Source organism: Thamnophis elegans, chromosome 11, assembly GCF_009769535.1.
Source record: "Thamnophis elegans isolate rThaEle1 chromosome 11, rThaEle1.pri, whole genome shotgun sequence".
In the NCBI taxonomy this organism is placed as follows: domain Eukaryota; kingdom Metazoa; phylum Chordata; class Lepidosauria; order Squamata; family Colubridae; genus Thamnophis; species Thamnophis elegans.
This window is the reverse complement of record NC_045551.1, coordinates 45157628-45180061: the sequence shown is the minus strand read 5'-3', so window position 1 is coordinate 45180061 and position 22434 is coordinate 45157628. Positions and strand designations below refer to the sequence as shown.

Below are 22434 nucleotides of genomic sequence, written 5' to 3'. Positions count from 1 at the left end.
CCAATCCTACAGGAATCCGGGCGGCTTACAAAAACAAGACTAAAATAAAAGTTAAAATAGGAAGAGAAGAAAAACAATTTTAAAAGCAACTCATCATACACTCAATCTTGGTGGGGCCGGACCTCATTCGTGAGGTCAACAGCTCCAGACCTGCCGGAATAGCCAGGTTTTAGTGGCTTTTTGGAAGGCCAAGAGAGTGGGAAGGGTCCGGATCTCTACAGGTAGATTGTTCCACAGTGCCGGAGCAGCTACAGAAAGGCCCTCCCCTGAGGAGTCGCCAGCCAGCATTGTCCGGCTGACGGCACCCGGAGAAGGGCCAACCTGTGAGATCTTATCAGCCGTTGGGAGGTATGTGGCAGGTATGTGGTAGGTATATGTATATGTATATGTATATGTATATGTATATGTATATGTATATGTATATGTATATGTATATGTATATGTATATGTATATGTATATGTATATGTATATGTATATGTATATGTATATGTATATGTATATGTATATGTGTTGTGACTCAACAGATGTCTGCTGTGAGTCTTTTCGGGATACAAGATTCATTATGCAGCTGGGGCTTGTTAGAGGCAGGTTTGGAGATAAAAGGACGGATGCTGCCACGCCCTAGTCGCAGGAGTCAACGTTCCTTCGTGCGTTCCTGGGTTCATACAACATTGCTTGATACACTTGGATAAGTGCTTTGGTGTTTCATGTAACCCTGATTCGTGGAGACTTTGGAAGAAGTGCATTGCTTGTAAGAGTTGTTTTGTATTCTGTTATCTGCTTGAAAGAGACTGTATTTCTGTTATTTTTGGGCTCGAAGCCAGTTTGAACTGAGAACTGATAAAGAAAGTTCCTTTTTAGTTTATTCGTCTTGCCGTTTGTTAAGAGCCGTGAAGGGGGGACAAAACAATATGTATATGTATATGTATATGTATATGTATATGTATATGTATATGTATATGTATATGTATATGTATATGTATATGTATATGTATATGTATATGTATATGTATATGTATGGCAGCAGTCTCATAACTGAATGTCCAATCAACTATCTAGAATGTCATGGGAAATCTTGCACAATATATTTAATATTTTCCATATCAGCACCACAATTACAAGAAGGGAAGCTTTTCATCTGATATAGGGCAGAGGCACTTCTTCCAGCATTATACCTAATTCTGTTCAAAACAAAGTGACATAAATCAAAACAAGGTGGTTTGGTAAAGGGATCACTCATGGTAAGGCCACCAGAAGGTACCTTGAACTATTCCTCTCTCCAGGCATTCTTGGAGATAAGATGGTAGATGTTAAACGAACAGCTGTTTTCCAAGTTGACATGTTAGCTTCTGTTCTTAATGTCATTGGCTGTATGTTTGGGGCAATTGTCTTGCTACAGAATAAATGTGGGGCCAATCACATGCCTCCCTGATGGTATGGCCTTATGAATAAGTATCTGAATAGATATATTCATGAACTGGAATAGAGCTTAGTAACAAGGTCAGCCAATGAATAGGCATAGCAACAAGGTCAGCCAATGGGGGCTGTTTGCTGATTCAGACAGTAAGGGGTCTGAGTGTGGCTTAGCTCTGTAGCTCTGAGTCTGTGCTGAGCTCCAAAACTAGTTTGCTGCTCTGAATTGAAACTGAAATTGTTCTCTCCTCTGCCTGTGTTTTGCTTGTACTCTCTACCACATTGGAAAAACCTGTTTGGGGATTGTATACTTATTTCATGTGTTATATTATATATGAAGAGAAGTTAATGAATTCTGCTGAATCAGTCACCTAGTGTGCTTTCTGAATGTGATTCCTGCAGCAAACTCAATATAGTATTTGTCTGTATTTCTCAGCATTGAGGACACCACTGATCCTGACAAATCTCCAATACCCTTTGCAGAAATGTGTTAGAGGAAGCAAACATTCATGCTTCACAAACATGTTTGAAAAGTGTCCAATCATGGCTGGTCCAGCAATGGTTGACTTCTCACCATTTACTCCTGCTGTTATCTGACTACACAGCCTGAGTGGCTTAACTAGATCAAGCAGAGCTAGGACAGAGACAAATTGAACAGAGGTAGAAGCACTACTGGAGAAGAGTGTAGGGAGTGATGAAGCTTGTTGGAAGAAAAGCTCAGTAAAAGTCATAGGGAAGGTAGTGTCAACTGCGAAGCTGTTACAAATTTGGAGCAAAAAGGTTATTGCAGAAGTTAAATAGTTTGTTTAGAAACAAATCTCAATGGAAATGTGGAATCAACAAAGAAAAAAAGTTGATTTATCTGCACTCATGTTGTAACTCCGAGGAAAGGTTTTTGGAAAACATGATGTGGGAGCGCCTTCCCTCTGGAATGAGCTGCCCCCAGAGCTTCGCATAATCCCCGACCTCCGGTCCTTCCAACGCGTCCTAAAAAGTTGGCTTTTCCAGCAAGCCAGCCTGGCCTGAACAAAATAAAATAAATGATTGATTTAATTGTTAATTTTAATCTAATTTTTAAAATGTTATTGTTAATATTAATTGGGTTTGTTTTGGGATACTCTATCTAATTTCCTTTTTAACTTTTGTAATATGTGTGTTTTTTTAATGTTGTACGCCACCCTGAGTCCTTTGGGAGAAGGGCGGCATATAAATCCAATAAACAAACAAACAAACAAACAAACAAACTTAGATGAGCATAATTATAGAAAATGTGCTCTGGGATGAAGACGGATCTGTATTCCGGCATTTAATCTGTCTTTATGTAGAAAATCCAAAACAGTAAAAAGGAGCATCATTCTATCACCGTTCTATTATTGTGGATCCCCAGAGCAATCCTTTGGCTGTCTTCAGAATTGTGGTCATTTCTCTACCCTGCCTGCACTGTGTTGTAAAAATTGTCTGTGTTTTTTTCAAACCAAAAAGAAATCAAATCCCAAAAGAACTATTCTACAAATTGATTCATTTGATCAAAGGTCAATCTGAGCTTCTCGCAAAATGATTTAATAAATTGTGACTCTTTTATAAAATTGGTAGTTCTGCTCTCACATACTGTACTTCATCAAGTATGCAATCCACCCTTACTGACTTCATTCAGGATGCTCATCTGCCTGGTTATGTAAGTAGATACACATGCCTACTTAGTCATGTGGCCACTCTTGGGAACCAGCTCAGGCCAATTCTGACCCTTTGGGCTAGTTGTCAGATACAACAAAAAAGTTCAAAATACATTGAATTTTGCATTAAACCGGGTACTGTTCCGGTATGGTGCTCCAGAGGGCTCACCCGTCTGCCCACACTACTTACCTGTCATTTAAAGCCTTCAGCGCCGAGCAGCTGGAGCATTGCGGAAGCTTGTGGAGGCGTCGCTGGAAGGTAAGACACACGTGTGCCCTGCGCGCATTTGCACGCGTGCCACGCGCATTCATGTCAAAGATGCCGGACCCCATTGCAACCCTATCAGTTGCAATGGGATCCGGAACCCACCACTGCATATACCCACTATTTGTTTATCAGCATTTGCACATCTTAAAAGAGTGTGCGCTCCCGCTACAAACTGGTAGTGAAGATAAGAGGATTTCATGCCTGCCATGGTGCATCTGCCAGTGAAAACGGCCCTCCTAAGCTCTGTTTTCACTGGCAAAGTGTTGCAGGAGGCGTCTCAGTTGAAAATGGAGATTGGGAGCCCATGTTCACTGGCAGAGCACTCGGGCCACCACAGGCGTCCCTGACACAAGTGATGTCAAGCTGGCAACCTCCACCCTGGCCACAGCCACCCCGGTGCCCCGAGCTCAAACACAACCCTGATGTGGCCCTCAATGAAATAGAGTTTGACACCCCTGCTGTAGATAGTCTTGTTTAAACTACGTATGTAAAAAATAGACCTTTTTCTAAGCTGTTACTATACTTCCTTTTCCTTCATTTTTGAGTCTCCAAATACCTTGATTCGCCCATTAAGCCTCTGCAGCTAGACAAGGTCAAGAAAGAATTACAAAGATTTTACTAAGATAACTTCAGTGCTCATCTGATCTGAGGTACTTACTGAAACTTGGAATTGATAAAAAAAAAAGTTCCCATCTATTAGTACTACTAACCGGAACGCAACATGCAATTGTCACAAACCTAGGGATTTCTATTTTCATACATTCCCCATTAACAACCAAATCATTCTTTCTGATATAAAGTATAGTGCTATTATAATTAAAGCTACCCCTCGAATTGTCTGCTTCTATTCTTACCTGTACGAAAGACAGGCATAAATGTGATAAATAAAATCTACTCCATAAATTCAGGCACCTTTCAGAAACACATATTTATTTCTTTTTATTTCATGCATTAATCCATGCACTTGCCTATGTATTCCTCTTGCTTTCCAAGTTGTAACCTTTCATATGTCACATTGGGCACACAAATATTGATTTCCAGTAATCATCTTGACTTTAGTTAATTAAGGTATTCACATTATTCTTTTTAGTCATACAAATCATATGTAAATTAGAGTATCTGTCTTAACTGAAAGCCATAAACAGCATTACCTACCAAGGTAAGAATAATATCAATCACAATGTCTATTGTGGCCAATATGTCAGAACCAAACCCAAATTTATCCAGGGCTTGGTCACATTAGTGTTTTTTTATGAACTAGGATCTTTAATCCAGAGGCCATCTTACAACCAACATTTGGCTCCTATATTTCCACAACGTGGAGTTAAATATAAATAAGATGCTTGTATTTTAGAAAAATACAAGATTTGCAAGCGATATGTCTCCTGTAAGATTACATCTATTTATGTTATAAAAACTCTAATCTAAATGCTGACATATATAAAATAATGTCTAATGAAAATATATTTTAAAAGACTGATTTATGGTTTTACCAATGTTTCTTGCTCCTATTCTGTAGAATCGTCTTTAAACATTGGTGTGTATTTCCTCCCCTTTTATATTGGTTTTCTGCTCTTGTTCATTTTTGCTCATCATTTTACACTTTTGAATAAAGATGTGACTTAGAGCAATAGAAGAAGATTAAGGGCTTTAATACTCTAATTGTGCAACAACGTTGAATAGAATTGTGTTGTGCTGTCATGACTGTTCTTTGAGCCCTGAAATATGCTGGAAATGAAGGCTGATTCATACATTATTATCTGAACAGCTTGAAGCTTCATAGTTATGTGCTGCATTTGTATCTTCTTCATTAACCTAAGGAAACTTATCATCCCTAGGAAACTTATTTTTTATTTTTAAAAAAGAAACACTAGAAATTAATCAAGCATTAAAGTTTATATCTCACAAAATACAGAAAGAGGGAGGGAGAGTGCCTATCAAATTGTAATGAAATCATTTATGTAGAAACATAATTATTTCTTATTTCTCCTCTGTTTTATTCAGATTTCCATTTGTTTCCCAGCCCTCTTCAATGTGACTTTCTAAAAGAAGTATTTAACCCCCAAGTTAATCCTACATAAAAGTTAAATTGCTATATTATTTGTCTTCCCTAATTGAAACACGTAACACTGAATGAACGTTCATGATTTGGTCAATGGTCACATTCAATTTCATAAATATTCAACTTTCTCTTTAGGGAGGTGGGAATAGCTCTATTTTTAGTACAAAATCTGCCATTTAAAACACCTTCAAATTAGTCACTCATGACTAACAAAAGTAAACCAGTCTGGGGACTCAGTCTACACAGTAAGGAGAACATAGAAGAATAGGATAGGAAGGAATCTTGGAGGTCTTCTAGTCCAACTCCCTGCCCATGGCAGGAGATCCTATACCATTCCAGGCAGATGGCTATCCAGTCTCTTTTTGAAAACCTCAAGTCATGCAGCACCCATCATTTCTGGAGGCAAGCCATTCCATTGATTAATTGTTCTTACTGTTGAGAGATTTATCCTTAGTTCCAGATTGGATCTCTCTGTACCCTGTTTCTCTGAAAATAAGTCCTCCCCGCATAATAAGCCCAATTGGGGTTTTGAGCGCATGCACTAAAATAAGCCCTCCTCCAAAAGTAAGCCCTCCCATAAAATATTTAAACTCATGCACAGCTGGTCCCCACCATTTCCTGGTGGGGGAAGGGGGGAACATGCCCCACACACCCCACATGCAACTGCCATTCACATGGAACAGCCTCACAGAGTCCACTACCATGAACCCTAGTTACCGCGCCTCTTCTCTGGTGGCCATAAAATGAGCCGCAGGCCTAATGATGCTAGGGCTGGCAAGAGTGTGCCACAAACAAAGACAGAACTTCCGGGCTGCGGGCCAAGGTTAAGGAACTTCCTGCACCTCAAAAATGATAAGACCTCCCCAAAAATAAGGCCAAGCAATAAGACCTTGTTTTATTTGGGGGGGGGGGGAACACGGTAATGAACTTTTACCCATTACTTCTTCTCCTGGTCAAAAATGCTTGGGAAAATAAGTTGACCCCCTCTTATCTGCAGCAACCCTCAAGTACTGAAAGTTTTTATTTTCTGTGGTATTGTGTTAAATTGGGAAAACATGATGACCAACGTATTTAGTCATCAGACATTATAATCCATAGTATCTCGTGTTGGAATTGATAGTTGCTGAGTTCAAAGAAAAACAGGAACAAATTCTTAGTATTTATGTGCACAATGCAGTAATAAAATCATACCAATTTAAATTTAAATTTAAATAAAATCATACCAATTTAAATTTTTGAGAGTTTATAGACAAAGTCACCTTGTTTTATTCAATACAATACTCTTATCATATTAAAAAAAACCATGTAAGTTGCTACAGAAATGGGTCCAAATGGAGCAGCTGAAAAATGAACAGGAGATATCAGCTTATATGTAAAGTAGATTACAAGGACTATATCAAATAATCACTGAAATGTAATAAAAATCTATTGCATTTGTTGTGATAGCCTTTTGTGATAGCCTGAAATATTTTAATGTGTGTAAATTCTTTCACTCAGTGACACTATTAAACTCATTATTCCAAAATGCTCACTTTGAGATCCACAATAGTGTGTCCTGGGAGGTTGAAATGGTCTGACATTACTTTGTCCTTGTTTTGAATCCTGATGTCAAACTCATCTTCATTCATTCTTTTGCACATTTGTTTCATTTGTTTCACATGGAATCCAGAAAGACATTGCTGTTAGATAGAACAGAACAAAACAAAACAGAACAGAACAGAACAAAACAGAACAGAACAGAATTCTTTATTGGCCAAGTGTGATTGCACACAAAAAGAATTTGTCTTTGGTGCATATACTCACAGTATACATAAAGAAAAATAAAATAGAATACATTCTTCAAGAATCATAAGATACAACACTTAGTGAAAGTCATAGGTTACTAATAAGCAATCAAATTATACTAGGAAACAAATAAAACAATATAAATGTTAAAGATACAAGCAACATGATTATAGTCATAAGTGGGGAGAGATAGATACTAGGAAGGAAGAGAAGAATAATAGTAATACAGTCTTAGTAGGTAATATGACAGTGTTGTGGGAATTAGTTTTTAAGCAGAGTGATGTCCTTGTGTCTAGTTGTTCTGGTGTGCAGTGCCCTATAGCATCATTTTGAGGGTAGAAGTTGAAACAATTTATGTCCAGGATGTGAGGGGTCTGTACTTATTTTCACAGCCCACATTTTGACTCGTGCAGTGTACAAGTCCTCGATGGAAGGCAGATTGATAGCAATTGTTTTTTCTGTCGTTCTAATTATCCATTGAAGTCTATATTTCTATCGTTTGGTTGCAGAACCAAACCAGACAATTATAGAGTTGCAGATGACAGACTCAATAATTCTTCTGTAGAACAGAATCAGCAGCTCTTTGGACAGTTTGAGTTTTCTGAGTTGGCGCAGAAAGAACATTCTTTGTTGTGCTTTTTTGATGACATTTTTGATGTTAGGTGTCCATTTTAAATCTCAAGATATGATAGAACCTAGAAACTTGAACGTCTCTTCTGGTGATACTGTGTTGTCCATTATTGTAAGAGGTGGTAGTATAGGAGGGTTATAAGAGATGATGGCATATATCATATTAGAGAAAAACCATGTGAAGGAGCTTCGGAATTTATATGTGATGGTAAAGAGGAGTGAGCAAAGAAAATATCTGGGTTAGTTGCAAAGTTGCAGCTCACAAAAGATGTGCCCTTTAATAACATTTCTTAGTCAGAAATGCTCCTCTTGACCGTTCCTGATGTTTAATTCATAAATGTTACAATAGACTGCTCAGAAAACATAGTTCTGATTACTCTTCAGATCATATACTGCAAATCTTTGCCTTTTTGCTAAAATTAATTCTGTATTCTGCACTAGGCTCCTTGAAGAGACAATGTAGCACATACGAAAATCAACACCACCATCTCTCCCAGCCTCTAAAAATGGTCATTATGTATTAAATGCATCACATAAACTGGTGGGATTTTTTTTTTTTTTTGCACTGTACAAGTACATGATTGGTTAGCAATTTTTCTTAATTTGAATCCAAATCTAACAACAAAAATAGTAATATTCACAAAACAATGTGAGAATATTTCAATCTCTCAAGTTATTTGAGTTTAAAGTGTCCATTCAGAGAAAGACTGCTTCTGAACTACTGATTATCAAAGATTCAACATTACTGTCTTGCGTGTGGAGAAAATTGTAAATGCTGACTCTTTATAAAGAAATTATTTCTGTTTATATTTTCATTCCCTTTGACTCTTACTGTCTGAAAATTCCCCATCACTGTATGTGCCATAATTGCAACTCTTCATAACATTTATGCTGGTCTACAACTAAAGTAAAGATTTCATTGATGTTCAACAACACAGGCTTTTGATTCTAACTTTAGCTATTTTTTTTGCAGAAGTAATGTATAGTTATCACCCTAAATTTTATATGTATTATTACTTATGAATTATTATATTAATGTACTAATTTCCCATTATTCTAGTATATTATCATTATATTTAAATAGAACAAATTTGTCATTTCACATATGTATATAGGTTATTTTATTACATGAGATTTACATACAGTACCTTTTTAGTGAACTGTACTCCTGTATTTATAAATAAAACTAAAATTAGTAATTATGTTCATCATTAGATACTATAGTAAAAAGTCGATATTCTACCTGCTAGAATTAATTCATAATTACTAGTTCATTTGCCCATAATTTAAGAATGTTGCATTCCTCTTTTCAAATATCCTAAACTTAATTTGTGGAGAGAAAGCTTGATATTCTTAGTTCATACAGTTATAAAAAAAAATTGAGTGATATCATCTAGATCTGTAAATGTAGACACAGGTACATGCAATCATTCTACTTGTAACCATTTGGTTGCAAACCAACCAAGTCCCATGATCCCTATGCTACATGACTATAGTGGCTACAGATGATGATGGACAAGGCAAGGAAAGAGTGACAATGTGATACTGAGCATAGCAATCAACAGGCCTAATTAGCATTCTCTTTAGCGGTAAGCTGAGCACTCCATTTGTTCCAAGAGATGGGTACATTTCTTGATATGATAAAAATGGTAATAACTGTGTGGATTTTAAAGGTAAACATAACCTTTTGTTATTAAAAAGTGAGTAAAACAAGGAAGCATATACATGCATCAGATCAGATGAGAATGCCTCAATATCTGGAAAACAGCCAATAGGTGAATTATTCTGCTGGCTGATTAAGGGAATTACTTACAATGGACTCAAAATTAAACTAACTTGCAAAGCCACCTACGTAAAACCTTGGGCAATAAGAAAGGTTGTTATATCACACACACACACACACACACACACACACGATATTACCTCAGAATATAAAATATATTAAGGTGAATTAGCGTGCTGGGATAATAAGTAATTCTTCTGAAAGATGTTTCAGCTTCTGAAAAATCTGAGTTAGGAAAAACAGTAGTTCAGAATTTGAAAGGAAGTGAGATAAGGAAGACCATTCTCCTGTATCCTGTGATGGGATTCAGCCAGTTCAGGTGAACCGGTTGTTAAATTGCTGGCTGGCCTCACCCCTTCCTGCCCTGCCCCTTCCAGGAGTCCCCCCACAGCCCGTTTGTGCCCAAGGAGGTTGCAGGGAGGCCTATGGCGGGGGGGGGCACCCCACCCCTGTATGGCCCAGTTTTGCTCCCAGGGTGGTGCAGGAGGCCAAGGACACCCCCTGGCCATGCCCACCATGCCCACTCCCACCAAGCCACTCATTAGGGCAGAGAACCAGTTGTTAAATTATTTTAATCCCACCACTGCCCATATCTGTTTAACCTGAACAGTGAATGTATGATAAGAATGGCAGGGTTTGGAGAAATTCTGCTTGTGCTTTGATTGTTTAGTTAGGATCCAGCTGATACAAAACGTGGAGCATAACCCCTCAAATTAGAATACCCCAAATTCTGAAGTTGCTGCAATGGTTACTTGTACCGTCAGCTTCCAGGCACAGCATAAAGAGATGGTTACCTTTGAAGCCTTGCCTGGATATATCACACAACATCTTACCAGAACTGAACTTTACAATCTGGCCTGGCCAGCAACAAGAGACCTGTTTATGGAAACAACCTCCTTGAGAGATATATGGTGACAGGTCTTCTATTAGTAGTCTCCTCTCTCTTTCTCTAGTTACAAAGAGTCTGTTGTGGCCCGCCAGCAGTCAGTGGAGCTGGTGGCAGATTCAAACAGTGAGGAGGTTGAGGAGGAACCTGGGCCAGTCCTGGAGTCTGGAAAAGGCTCTGATAAGTGCTCTGTATTGGAGGCAGAGATGGGGCCGGGACCGTCTGACAGTTATCAACTGCCTTCGGAGTCGGATATCAGTGGGGCAGAAGAACAGCTGGAGCCTGTTCCCCCTGTGCGGATGTGCAGAGCTGCCAGGAGAAGGGAACAGCTAAGGAACAAGGGCCGACTCAGGAATAAAGGCACAATGGACGGTGAATGACCCCTCCCACAGGGAATAAAGAGGAGCGAAAGGGGAGGGGTGAAGATTCATTAGGGTGAAGATCTATTCCTGACTTCTTGCCAAGTAATTGCTGCTACAACGTGGCATTTGAAAGATATCAGCCTGGCAACTCTCCAAGCCTGATAAAGGTCTGTAGTTGTGAAATCTCATGAAAGACTGTTTGCTCGGACTTTGCTGGAGAGGAATTCCCTTTAACCTAAATAAAAGAGGTTCTATTGGGACGAGGAGTTTGTTTCATGCTCTTGGGACGCCTAGGTCTGAACAGAGTCTCTGTTCAATTGGCATTCTGTGACATGCCAGAACTGTATTATTTCAATTGGCAATTGTTTAGTAATAGGGCATCTATGAGACTTTTCTTCAAATAGATATCCATATTGCTCACTGACCTTATTGATTAGGACAGACTATAGATATTATAAAAGAAGTAAATAAAATATCTGCATATACTATAATCGTTGTTATTAAAACAATCATTGAAGAAAGAATGGTAATAAATAATACATTGTAGATGCTTCAGATTGTATGATATTTCTCTTTAATCACCACATGGAAAGACCAAAAAACCCACTCCTTTTTAAATAACAAATCAAGGATCAATATTTGAAAACCACTAGGTAAATACAGAAAACAAATCCTTAATTTCATTTTTTCCCCAGAAGTTTCAAGAACATTCCAGAATAGTCTTCAATTACACTTGTTTCCAATAAATTTACTTGCTTCCAATAAAGACCTCGCTTTTAATGAAATCTAAAGACTTGATTGCAAATCTCAGTGTCACTTTTCAAAAAGTTTAATGTTGAAATTATAACACTACAATTTCTGTAAGAAATGTCTGTACTGCTTTTCTCTAAGAACTATGCAAATTTCCACACTTAACATTTTGTTCTAACCCATAACACTAGAATGATCAAGTGAAAGTATTTTTTTTAGCTAATTGCTTTATTTTATACAAATGCGGGACACAGTTCAACTAACACTTTTTCAAACTAGAAATAATCAGGTGAAGCTGCAACCTAGTCAGCTATGTAGCTTTTCATGGCAAAATGAATATAGGTTCAATTCTACCCCTGAAACAGTTGTTCAATTCACCTAGTCTTTATAATGCCATGTATAGTGAAGAGGGCAAAGTTGCTAATGTTAATACATCACTTCCTCACATTTTGCTGTCAACCTTTGAGACTGATGCTTCCTGAATAAGAATATTTATTAGTGTATTTTTCAGAGTATAAGACCTTCTGAAGTATAAGACGCACCTAGCTTTTGGGGAGGAAAACAAGGGGAAAAAATCTGCTTCTGCCTCTCAGCCATTTGCCTCCTTGAAACAAACAGCAAATAGTACAGACAATATACACTGTTTGTAGTGTTCCATTTCAGACTATACTTGTACAGATGCTGTTAAAATTCATGTGCTTTCCAGAAGTATAGTTATTCTCTGTTAACCACGGTGGCGCAGTGGTTAAATGCAGCACTGCAGGCTACTGCTAGATCAGCAGGTCAGCGGTTCAAATCTCACCGGCTCAGGGTTGACTCAGCCTTCCATCCTTCCGAGGTGGGTAAAATGAGGACCCAGATTGTTGGGGGCAATATGCTGACTCTCTGTAAACCGCTTAGAGAGGCCTGAAAGGCCTATGAAGCGGTATATAAGTCTACTGCTATTGCTATTGCTATTATTTAAAAGAAGATACAATAGCACTGGGCCTCTTCAGATCAAGCATTTATTTTAAAAAGTTTCTTAATTTTGTTAAGCTGTCTAGAACAATAATAAAGTATTTAAAAACAAGTCTAATAATTTGAACAATCTATAGGCATTTATAGTTATTGACTTACCTTCTTGCAGCAAACAGCAAACAGCCTGATTAGCACAAGAAAAAAAAAACTGCTCCTGCCTCCCAGCAATTTGCCTCATGGTGCAACTAGCAAGTTTCACCTTCAGTTTAAGTGCCCTTCCGATCATCAGCTGTTTCAGGCTGCAGGGATTGCTATAGCCTATTGCAGCCTCGCAAGCCCCATTTTCCCCATTTGCTGCAAGGAGGTAAATTGCTGGGAGGCAGAGGCCAAAGGGTGGGGGCTGGTGGGTTGGTGAGGCTACATTCAGTGTATAAGGCGCACCCAAATTTTCACCCTCTTTTAGGGGAGGGGGAAAGGTTCATCTTATACTCCACAAAATATGGGGTACTTAAAATAGTCTGCCACCCCTAAGTGGGCAAGATTGCACCACTAACTATGTGTTACCAAACCATGAACACAATAACAAGCAAAACATCAGGTCAGCACACAGTTGTTGCAGATACAACACATAGTACATTGTTATTATAAAATATGAATGAGACAAGTAATTTCTTCACGTCTTTTGAACTAAGCATATTCACTCCCTACTGAGCGCTAATGGAATATTACTTTCACAAGTTACATGATGCGGCAACATGAAGGATGACTTGAATCATGAAACAATCATGAAGAACTTTTGAGCACTGGGTTTACTGAATTAGAACTTTGGAGGCCCCAAGCCACCTGCTGATGCTTGCCATTTAAAGTAGCAGGCCAGGGAGGAAACTGAGCAGGTGGCAAAGTCTACATGATGGATTGCTCATCAGGCAAATCTGAGCCTCATTGTTCCACTTCATTTGATTCCAAGATAACATTAAGCAAGCAGCCAGCAGTGCTGGGGACCTGCTCTAATCTAAAACAAATATTTGACTGTAAACTAATGTGAAACTAAATTGCTTCCACAAAGGTTCATTTGTGGAAGCAGTTTAGTTTCACCAAGCATGTACATTATGATCATCCAGGAAAATCCAAGTAACCTACCTCTGCCAGAACATGGAAGATGTGAATCGCCTTGGCATTTCCTAAGGCTCTCTTCAGGGGAGATAGGGCAAGACGTTGGATGCTCACACTTCTTCCCCGTCCATCCAGTCTTACAGTCGCATCGTCCACAGTTACACTGGCCGTGACCTTAACAGCAAAACAAACATACATATTTCACCTCCATCTCCATACAGTAGTCTAAAATATCTGAGCTTCTCCATGAATGTTTCTTGAGTCAGTGGAATTAGTACTACTTACTATTTTTCGGTCTATAAGATGCACCGGAGTATAAGACCGACCATGATTTTGAAGAGGTAAATTTAAAAAAGGTTTTGCACTCTGCACGCTTCCCAAACCCTCTGCACGGCTTGTGTTTTGCAAAAAAAAAAGGGGGGGTGGGGTTATGCAGACCTTTGGGAGGCTTGTAGAGTGCTCCTGGGGGCTGGGGGGGGCAAAAATAAGCAAAAAGCAGCCAATTGTTTGCAAAAATGGGCCATTTTTTGCAAAAGAAAAGGGCATGCAGTGGCTTTGGAAGGTTTGTAGAGTGCCCCTAGGGACTGGGGGCAAAAATGGCCCATTTCTTGCTCTTTTTTTCCCTCCCCAGGACTCAGGAGCACTTTGTAAGCCTCCCAACTCCTCTGCATGTCCATTTTTGCAAAGGGGACGGGGTTTTGGTAGGCCAAAAATGCTGTATTCAGTGTATAAGGCACACCCAGATTTTCACCCTCTTTTTTGAGGGAAAAAAGTGCCTCCTATACTCCAAAAAATGCAGTATCTGCTTGCTACTGTTTCTGTGGATTATATCATACTTGTAACTTCTTTCAATGGCCTTTTATATTTTTTCTTCAGGAGACTTTGGGAGCACATACATATATTCCCATATCTTTGCGCATAGCCCGACTTCTCAAGCATCCTGTATCTGGCACTTATGTAACTTTTTAAAATCTTTTTCATCTTAGAGCAAACTGTGGTACAGCCGTAGGATAGCAACCAAAGGTCCATCACTGTTCCAATATACCAAACCAAAGATCTGAGATAACCTTTTAAACAGGGGTGAAATCCAGCAGGTTCTGACAGGTTCTGGAGAACCAGTTGTGGAAATTTTGAGTAATTCGGAGAACTGGTAGTGGCAAATGCACCTCTGGCTGGCCCCTGAGTGCGATGGGAATTGAGATTTTGCAGTATCATTCCCCTGGAATGGGGTGGGAATTGAGATTTTGCAGTATCATTCCCCTGGAATGGGGTGGGAATTGAGATTTTGCAGTATCATTCCCCTGGAATGGGGTGGGAATTGAGATTTTGCAGTATCATTCCCCTGGAATGGGGTGGGAATTGAGATTTTGCAGTATCATTCCCCTGGAATGGGGTGGGAATTGAGATTTTGCAGTATCATTCCCCTGGAATGGGGTGGGAATTGAGATTTTGCAGTATCATTCCCCTGGAATGGGGTGGGAATGAAGATTTTGCAGAATCCTTCCCCTGCCACGCCCACCAAGCCTCACCACACACCAAGCCATGCCCACAGAACCAGTAGTAAAACTTTTTGAATTCACCACTGCTTTTAAGTGTTTCATATGTAAATAACTCACTATCTAACAGGCAATATCTGAAGCCCAGGATTGAACTATGGAGTTCTTGGTGTTTTCTGAGTTTGTTTGCTTGCAGATCTGTCATTATCCAGGAATTTCATTGAGTAGTGAAAGATCTGGAAACAACCAAGCTCAGAGAGCACCAGTAATCCCATAAGACTTTGTATTAAAAGTTCAGCAAATCAAGGAGAAAGGTTCTGTCTTCCTATTTAAGCTATGGGGATTTAAGACTCCCCCTTTTAAAAAATGATGGCTACCAAAGCGTATACTTCCCTAAAATTACAATGACAAAATTTAGAGACCTAGCCAAGACTAAGATAGGTAAGAAATAAGCCATTTGGGGTCCCCTAGCTGAGGAGCTTTCAAACTTTTATAGGCCACAGAACATGTTAATGTAAAAAAAAAAACCAAACCTTGAGCCTCCTGATAGAAAATTAGATCTCTAATATATAAAAAAATGCAATCATGTGCATTCAGATACAACAATACAATAGCAGAGTTGGAAGGGACCTTGGAGGTCTTCTAGTCCAACCCCCTGCCTAGGCAGGAAACCCTATACCGTTTCAGACAAATGGCTATCTAATATCTTCTTAAAGACTTCCTGTGTTGGGAAATTCGCAACATCTGGAGGCAAGCTGTTCCACTGATTGATTGTTCTAACTGTCAGGAAATTTCTCCTCAGTTCTAAGTTGCTTCTCTCCTTGATTAGTTTCAACCCATTACTTCTTGTTCTACACTCAGGTGCCTTGGAGAATAGTTTGACTCTTTCTTCTTTGTGGCAACCCCTTAGATATTGGAACACTGCTATCATGTCTCCCCTAGTCCTTCTTTTCATTAAACTAGACGTACTCATTAAACTAGACATACATGTAAACTAGATGAATCCCCCCCCCCATTTTTGTCCTTAATCTCTTATGGAACTCTATCAAATTCTTGTGAAAGAATTCTTTGAAGACTATCTCCATCCTGCTAGCTGTACTGGTAGAGGGCTGATATGCTGTAACAAATGGGGGACAAAGGTTTGTATAATTCAAACTTAGAAATTTGCTTAAAAACTTTCTGGGAAATTTGTGTGCTTGAGTTTCCTGATGGAAAAAAAAACATGTAGAAGTAGAAAATAGTAAAATGAAAGAACCAATCCACCTTCTATCACATTCCTAACATGTGTATCAGAGATGGTGCTGCTGGTTCACCCCAAATCCGACAAACTGGCGATGGTGGTAAGCTCCACCCACCCACCCGGACACTTCTGCACATGCACAGAAGCATTACACAAGCACATGAGTGAACCAGTAGTAAAATAAATTGCAACCCACCATTGATGTGTATAGAATGATAAAAATTTACATGAGTTTTCTTCATAGGAAATTGGGGTACAGGAAAGTGCATTATAGCCCCCATTTCTTATTTTTTTCCTAATCCTTAGAATTTATGAGAGAGAGAGAGAGAGAGAGAGAGAGAGAGAGAGAGAGAGAGAGAGAGAGAGAGAGAGAGAGAGAGAGAAAATGAGAGAGGGGGGGGGGTTATTAGAAGGAGCAGTTGGAGATTTTGGTAGGATCTCTATAATAATATGTACTATTTAATTCTGGACTGAAGAAGACAACTATCAGCAATTTGGAGTGAAATGAAATATTGAGAGTATAGGAATCTCCAATGGAAACTCCACCAGGTAAAATTGAACGATAGGGTTTCCAGGTTTTCAGTATAGAAATTTTAAATTAACCCCAAGTGTTTCATTTAATTCTAGGTAGGCACCTAATTTACAAGCTTATTTATTGTAATTTCCAGATGGTTAATTTGAATACATTTTTGCAGACTTTATTTCCTCCTTATGTTTTCTTCTTCATAATTGATGGGGAAAAAATTCACCTGTCAGGCACTGGCTCAGTTTATTCTAAGCCAAAATGATTTCATCTACTTGCTACCTTCTGATTCTTCAATTGCTCCATTGGTACTTGGCTGGCATGAATGGGTTGTTAAGGATGTTTAGAGAGCCATTATGGTATAGGTAGATGAGATTGGACTAGAAACTGAGCACCTGTGAGTCTTAATCTTTTCCCCGTCTGAGTGACTTTGGATCAGTTGCTCTGTCTAGCTCATCCCATCCAATTGGGTTCTTGTGGGGAAAATAGAAGGGACCATTTTATCTGCCACCTTGAATTATACAAAATAATGGTGAGTAATAAAAGTTTGTTCACTATTTTGGACATAAAGGAGGAAAAGTTGCAAGATACTGGACTCCATGCTTTGATATTTTGTATTAAACACTTCAATGTACCTACATATTTTATTTATTTTTCAAAATAATATAGCTGCCCATCTTAAAACACAAGGGATTCTCAGCATTGAAGCTGTAACTGCTAGATGGTACTAACTTTGGGTCCTTGGTACTCTCTGAGCTTGGTTGTTTTCTTACAGATGTTTCATTCATGACTAGATAATAAACATAGACCTAGAACTGATAAAGTAACTTAACATGTCTGCAAGAAAACAACCAAGCTCAGAGACCATCAAGGGCTCCTCCGCACATCAATTCTGAGCTACAAATATTCTCTTTCATACGTACTAGTCTGACAACTCAGGGGAATATGAATTCATGTGACAAAATACAGATCCAGCCACCAGATCACTTTCTGGAAATCTTGTGGAATGAGATCATTTTGTTCCTCCACATAAAAGGGACAAAGGCAGGAAATGACAGAATGTGGGGTCACGCCATCATGCAATCCTATGACTTATCTATTTGTATCTGGAAGTCAGGACACAAGTTTATAATTGTGGCATAAATAGGATTGTAACAATATATGTTATTATTTGGGCTCTGTATTATTAGAGTTTCCACTGTAAAGCATATTAGATCTTCCATTGAGATCACATTAAGTCCTTGAATTATTTCCTTTACCTGAACAGAAATCATCTGAATATCGATCATAGGCTGCCTTGCAGTTGCGTTCATCACATTCACAAGTATCTCCATGAATATCTCCCCAATCTCCAGTTGGGTCAACATCATGACATATGCATTCACCACATACACAGGTTCCTGCAACAGGAAAAGTTGATATTTAACAGAATCAAAGAAAAACCAACAATTTTATATTTAAATGAAATATGACAAGGCTGGGCAATCTTTTCATAGCCAAATGCCCTGAAAATAAGGCTTGCATTGGCCACAAGGGTATGGAGGATCCAAGGGAGGAGAGATGCAATTTAAAAAAGTGTTTCTACATATATATATTTTAGATAGGAATAATTTAAACCAAATTTGGTTTTAGTCCCTTTTGTCCATACATTCACTGAAAAATCAGAACTCAAGAAAAATCAGCAATTGGTCTCTACATGTTAACTATATTCTGGGAACCTTCAAAAACTGAGAGGCTACACAATGTTGAGAACTGTTATTCTGATCATGTATAACTATTGAGTTAGCAGCTGTGTTTCTAATGGCTAGGAAATTTATCGTTCCTGAACACGTTAACTAGAGGAAATCAACATTTGCATCTGAAAAGGGTGCATGCAGGTAGATTCTAAATCACAATAATTCAGTCTTGATTATCTCGTGGGTGTAATATGTGGATGTGGCTAGGTTTGCTTTCCCGACTTTATATTTTCACTTATCCTAGGTACCATAAGTTCTTTGACTCCTTGTAAAGAGCACTACCTTCAGCTCTTTGGGATCTTTCTCCAAAGACCCCCTAGAAGTACCTGCACACCAGAGGTGGGTTCCTACCAGTTCGCACCTATTCAGTAGAACCGGTTTGTCAAATCTACCGAACCGATTAGAAGACCTTTCACCAGTGGACCCGGAAAGCAGGCCACACCTACAGAAGAAGTTCCAAAAAATTTTGAAACCCACCACTGCTGCACACCCAGACAACATTAAATGGACACAACAGCCAAGCTTGTTTGTTATTATTAAACACCCACACTTAGTCATTCCTCTCTGTGTGCTGTGGCTTGGTATCTGCTGTAGGTCGTTTGTTTATCATTTACCATGCTGAGCAAATGCACTGCGCTGGGGTCTTTTGCTGTGATCTTCTTCATAAGCAAACTTTAAACAAATCATGGTGACACTCCATAGTTTTTTTCCTGCTGGAAGTCCTGGGAACATTGTGTTCACACAGTGTGATAGGCCATTACACAAGCTGGGGACTACTGCATCCATGCTGTGCAGCTCAGAGAGAGGAGCAATTGGAGAAGTGTATTTCCTTGTACCTAAGCCACATGGGTTGCTATGTTGTGCAAACAGCCCTAGAGAGTTTGGGATACTGAGTGCATACTGAGTCAGAAGCACTGCCATGCCTCCCATCTGGTCCTCAAACAGCAGGTCTTTTTATTCCTGCCATTACCGAAGAAAAGCCTTTTACACAAAATGTTGTTAACAGAATATCAAAATGAAGAGTTGGAGGGAAACTTGGAGCTTTTCTAGTCTAACCCCCTGCTCAGGCAGGAAACTCTATACCATTTAAGATAAAGAGTTGTCCAACCTCTTCTTAACAACCTCTAATGTTGCAGCACCCACAACTTCTTGAGGCAAGTCATTCCACTGATTTATTGTTCTCACTGTCAGAAAAATTCTCTTTAGTTCTAGGTTGGTTCTCTCCTTATTTTCCATCCGTTGCTTTTGGTCTACTCTATAATGCTTTGAAGAATAGGCTGACTCCATCTTCTTTGTGGCAGCACCTAAGATATTAGAACATTGTTATCATGTCACCCTGTCCTTTTTTTCATTAAACTAGGCATCCTAATTTCTGCAACAATTCTTCATATGTTTTAGTCTCCAAGTCTCTAAGTATCTTTGTAGCTCTTCTCTGCACTCTTTCTAGAGTGTCAACATATTTTTTTTTATATTGTGATGACCAAAACTGGATGCAATATTCCAAGTGTAGTCTTATCAAGGCATTATAAAGTGGTACTAACACTTAATGTGATCTTTATTCTACCCCTCTATTGATGCAGCCTAGGACTATGTTTTTTTTGCAGCTGCAGCACCCTCCTGGCTCACATTTAAATGATTATCCACTAGAACTCCAAGATCTGTCTCACAAATACTAATATTGAACCAGGTATCATCTATCCTATTCTTGTGCATTTGGTTTTTCTTGCCTAAATGTAGAACCTTACTGTTAATGAATGAACCTATCTTCTGGAGTTTTGACTATTACTACCAGCTTGGTGACATCTGCAAATTTGATCGGTTCCCCTTCTATCCCTCATTTAAATCATTGATGAGTACTGGGTCTAAGACAGAGACTTGAGGTACTCCTCTGTATAGTTCCCTCCATGGAGATGCAACTCCATTTAGGATACACTTTGAGTGCCGTTGGTCAGCCAGTTACGAATTCATCTGGTGATAATGCTGTTTAACCCACATTTTTATATTCTATTCAATTCTATTCTAAGTTGCAAGCTTTTGTTACAGTTTTCTGTAATACCCTAAATTTACAGGGAGCTTAACTTCTTGGATTAATAAAGTTGGGGCATGCATGGCATGAAAATAGAGGCTCTATTCTATGCTTCCCAGCCACAGGAGTTCCCAGTCACCAAGAAAGGTTGGGACTTTAGAGGCATTTTATTTTCTGCACTGCTGCACTTTTTAGTCATCAAACATGCCAGTTAGAATATATTTGCTTTTTCTAACAAAAAAAATGGCTGACATAACCTTGTGCCACTCAACTATTTTAACCTATGAGTGCAAAATCCCTATACAGAAACCCAAGATCTGAGATGCATAATTAATACTAACTGCCTGCAAACTAGGAATGTTTAGATCAATTTATGTTAGATTTGACCAGGTATGAATATTAGTAATTATTATTGACTGCATGAAAACAAGGGAGGTTGAATATAAGTTGCTAATAATGCATGTATTCATGATTTTCATTCAGAAGCTTGAGGAAGTACTTCTTCCTCTTGGTTCCCCCACGCCAGTTGTGAGGTTGACAATAAGAGACAATAAATAGCTCAAAGTTTCCCATTGAGCTTCACCCAACCTGCCCTCATCAAAAAATTCACCATCACCCATAGAGAAGAATGCAGGGATGTCATCACGTGAACAAAATACACACTAATGCCATCCAAAATATAAACATGGGGATCCCCAGGATATATGTCAGAATTGCCCACTACCATAATTATCCTTGAATCTGTCCATACAGTATTCCTTAAACATTTGACTATTTGGATATTTCTTCCAATGATACTTCTTTCTTCTGCCACTCTTTCTGATCTTATATGGTTAACTATTTTAAAAAAATACAGTATTTTTTAAAGTATTATTTTCAACCAAGTCATGACATTCCCTCAATCATAAAGCTCCACGTCACCAAATAGACAAATAATTCATTTACAAAACTGATGTTACAATCTAGTGCATAGTTTCTAGAAATATCAGTCTGTGTGTATGTGTGTGTTTTCAATATTTTAGCCAGGGCTTTTAAATTGCCGTATAATTAAAATGAGAGGATTTTATAAATGCTCTCAAGATAATTAGATGTTCCACATTTGGCAGAGTTTTCTCAATAAAGAGGTAGTAAAGCGATGAATTTTTAGATTTGCACTTTTGCACTTTCTAATAGATCTGGACTGTAGTTAGAGAAACAACAGTTGATATTTTAAACATTTTCTTAGTGAAAACAAACATTTTCACATTTTAGAAACTTACAGTAGATCTATTATGAATATTTTTCATCCAAGCAAACTAAAATTACTTGAATGAAAATGAAATGATAAATTAGTGGTAGAAATTAACATGTACATACAAAAGATTTAGACACAAATTTTATTTTGAGCAAAATAGATTGAGGGCTGACTCTCACATAATGGAATATTGCATGTAAGGTCTTCTGAATTGGTTCTATTATAGAATCACAACAATCCTGGAAACCGTTTCTCAGGATGGCAGCAACGCTTATCTACACAGTCACAGTATTTAGAAACCATATCGTCTCCATTGTTAAAATATCAAAAATAAAATGCAATGTCTCTGTTGAGTCAACCAATATATTAAAATTCCCTATTGGCCTTCAGTTCTCTTTAATAAAACTTTAAAAAGTAATTTTTTAAAAAGTGGATCTAGAGCAGACTTAATTAATTTTTATGCTGTAAACTGTCCAGAATCAGTTTAAATTTCAGG

At 38.5% G+C, this 22434-nt stretch overlaps 1 protein-coding gene across 2 annotated transcripts in view; it reads right to left on the bottom strand.

Annotated features, from left to right (window-relative positions):
- The window catches only part of ITGBL1 (integrin subunit beta like 1), a 191863-nt gene that overhangs the window by 94732 nt on the left and 74697 nt on the right, over positions 1–22434 (bottom strand). For both annotated transcript variants that reach the window (XR_004256143.1, XM_032226145.1), the window contains exons 6-7: positions 18202–18342; positions 13711–13857 (exon numbers count right to left, since the gene is read on the bottom strand). Coding sequence is in view for 1 of the 2 variants with exons in the window: in XM_032226145.1 (XP_032082036.1) it covers positions 13711–13857; positions 18202–18342 (288 nt within the window). In the remaining variant the exon portion in view is untranslated. The remainder of the gene's footprint in view (positions 1–13710; positions 13858–18201; positions 18343–22434) is intronic.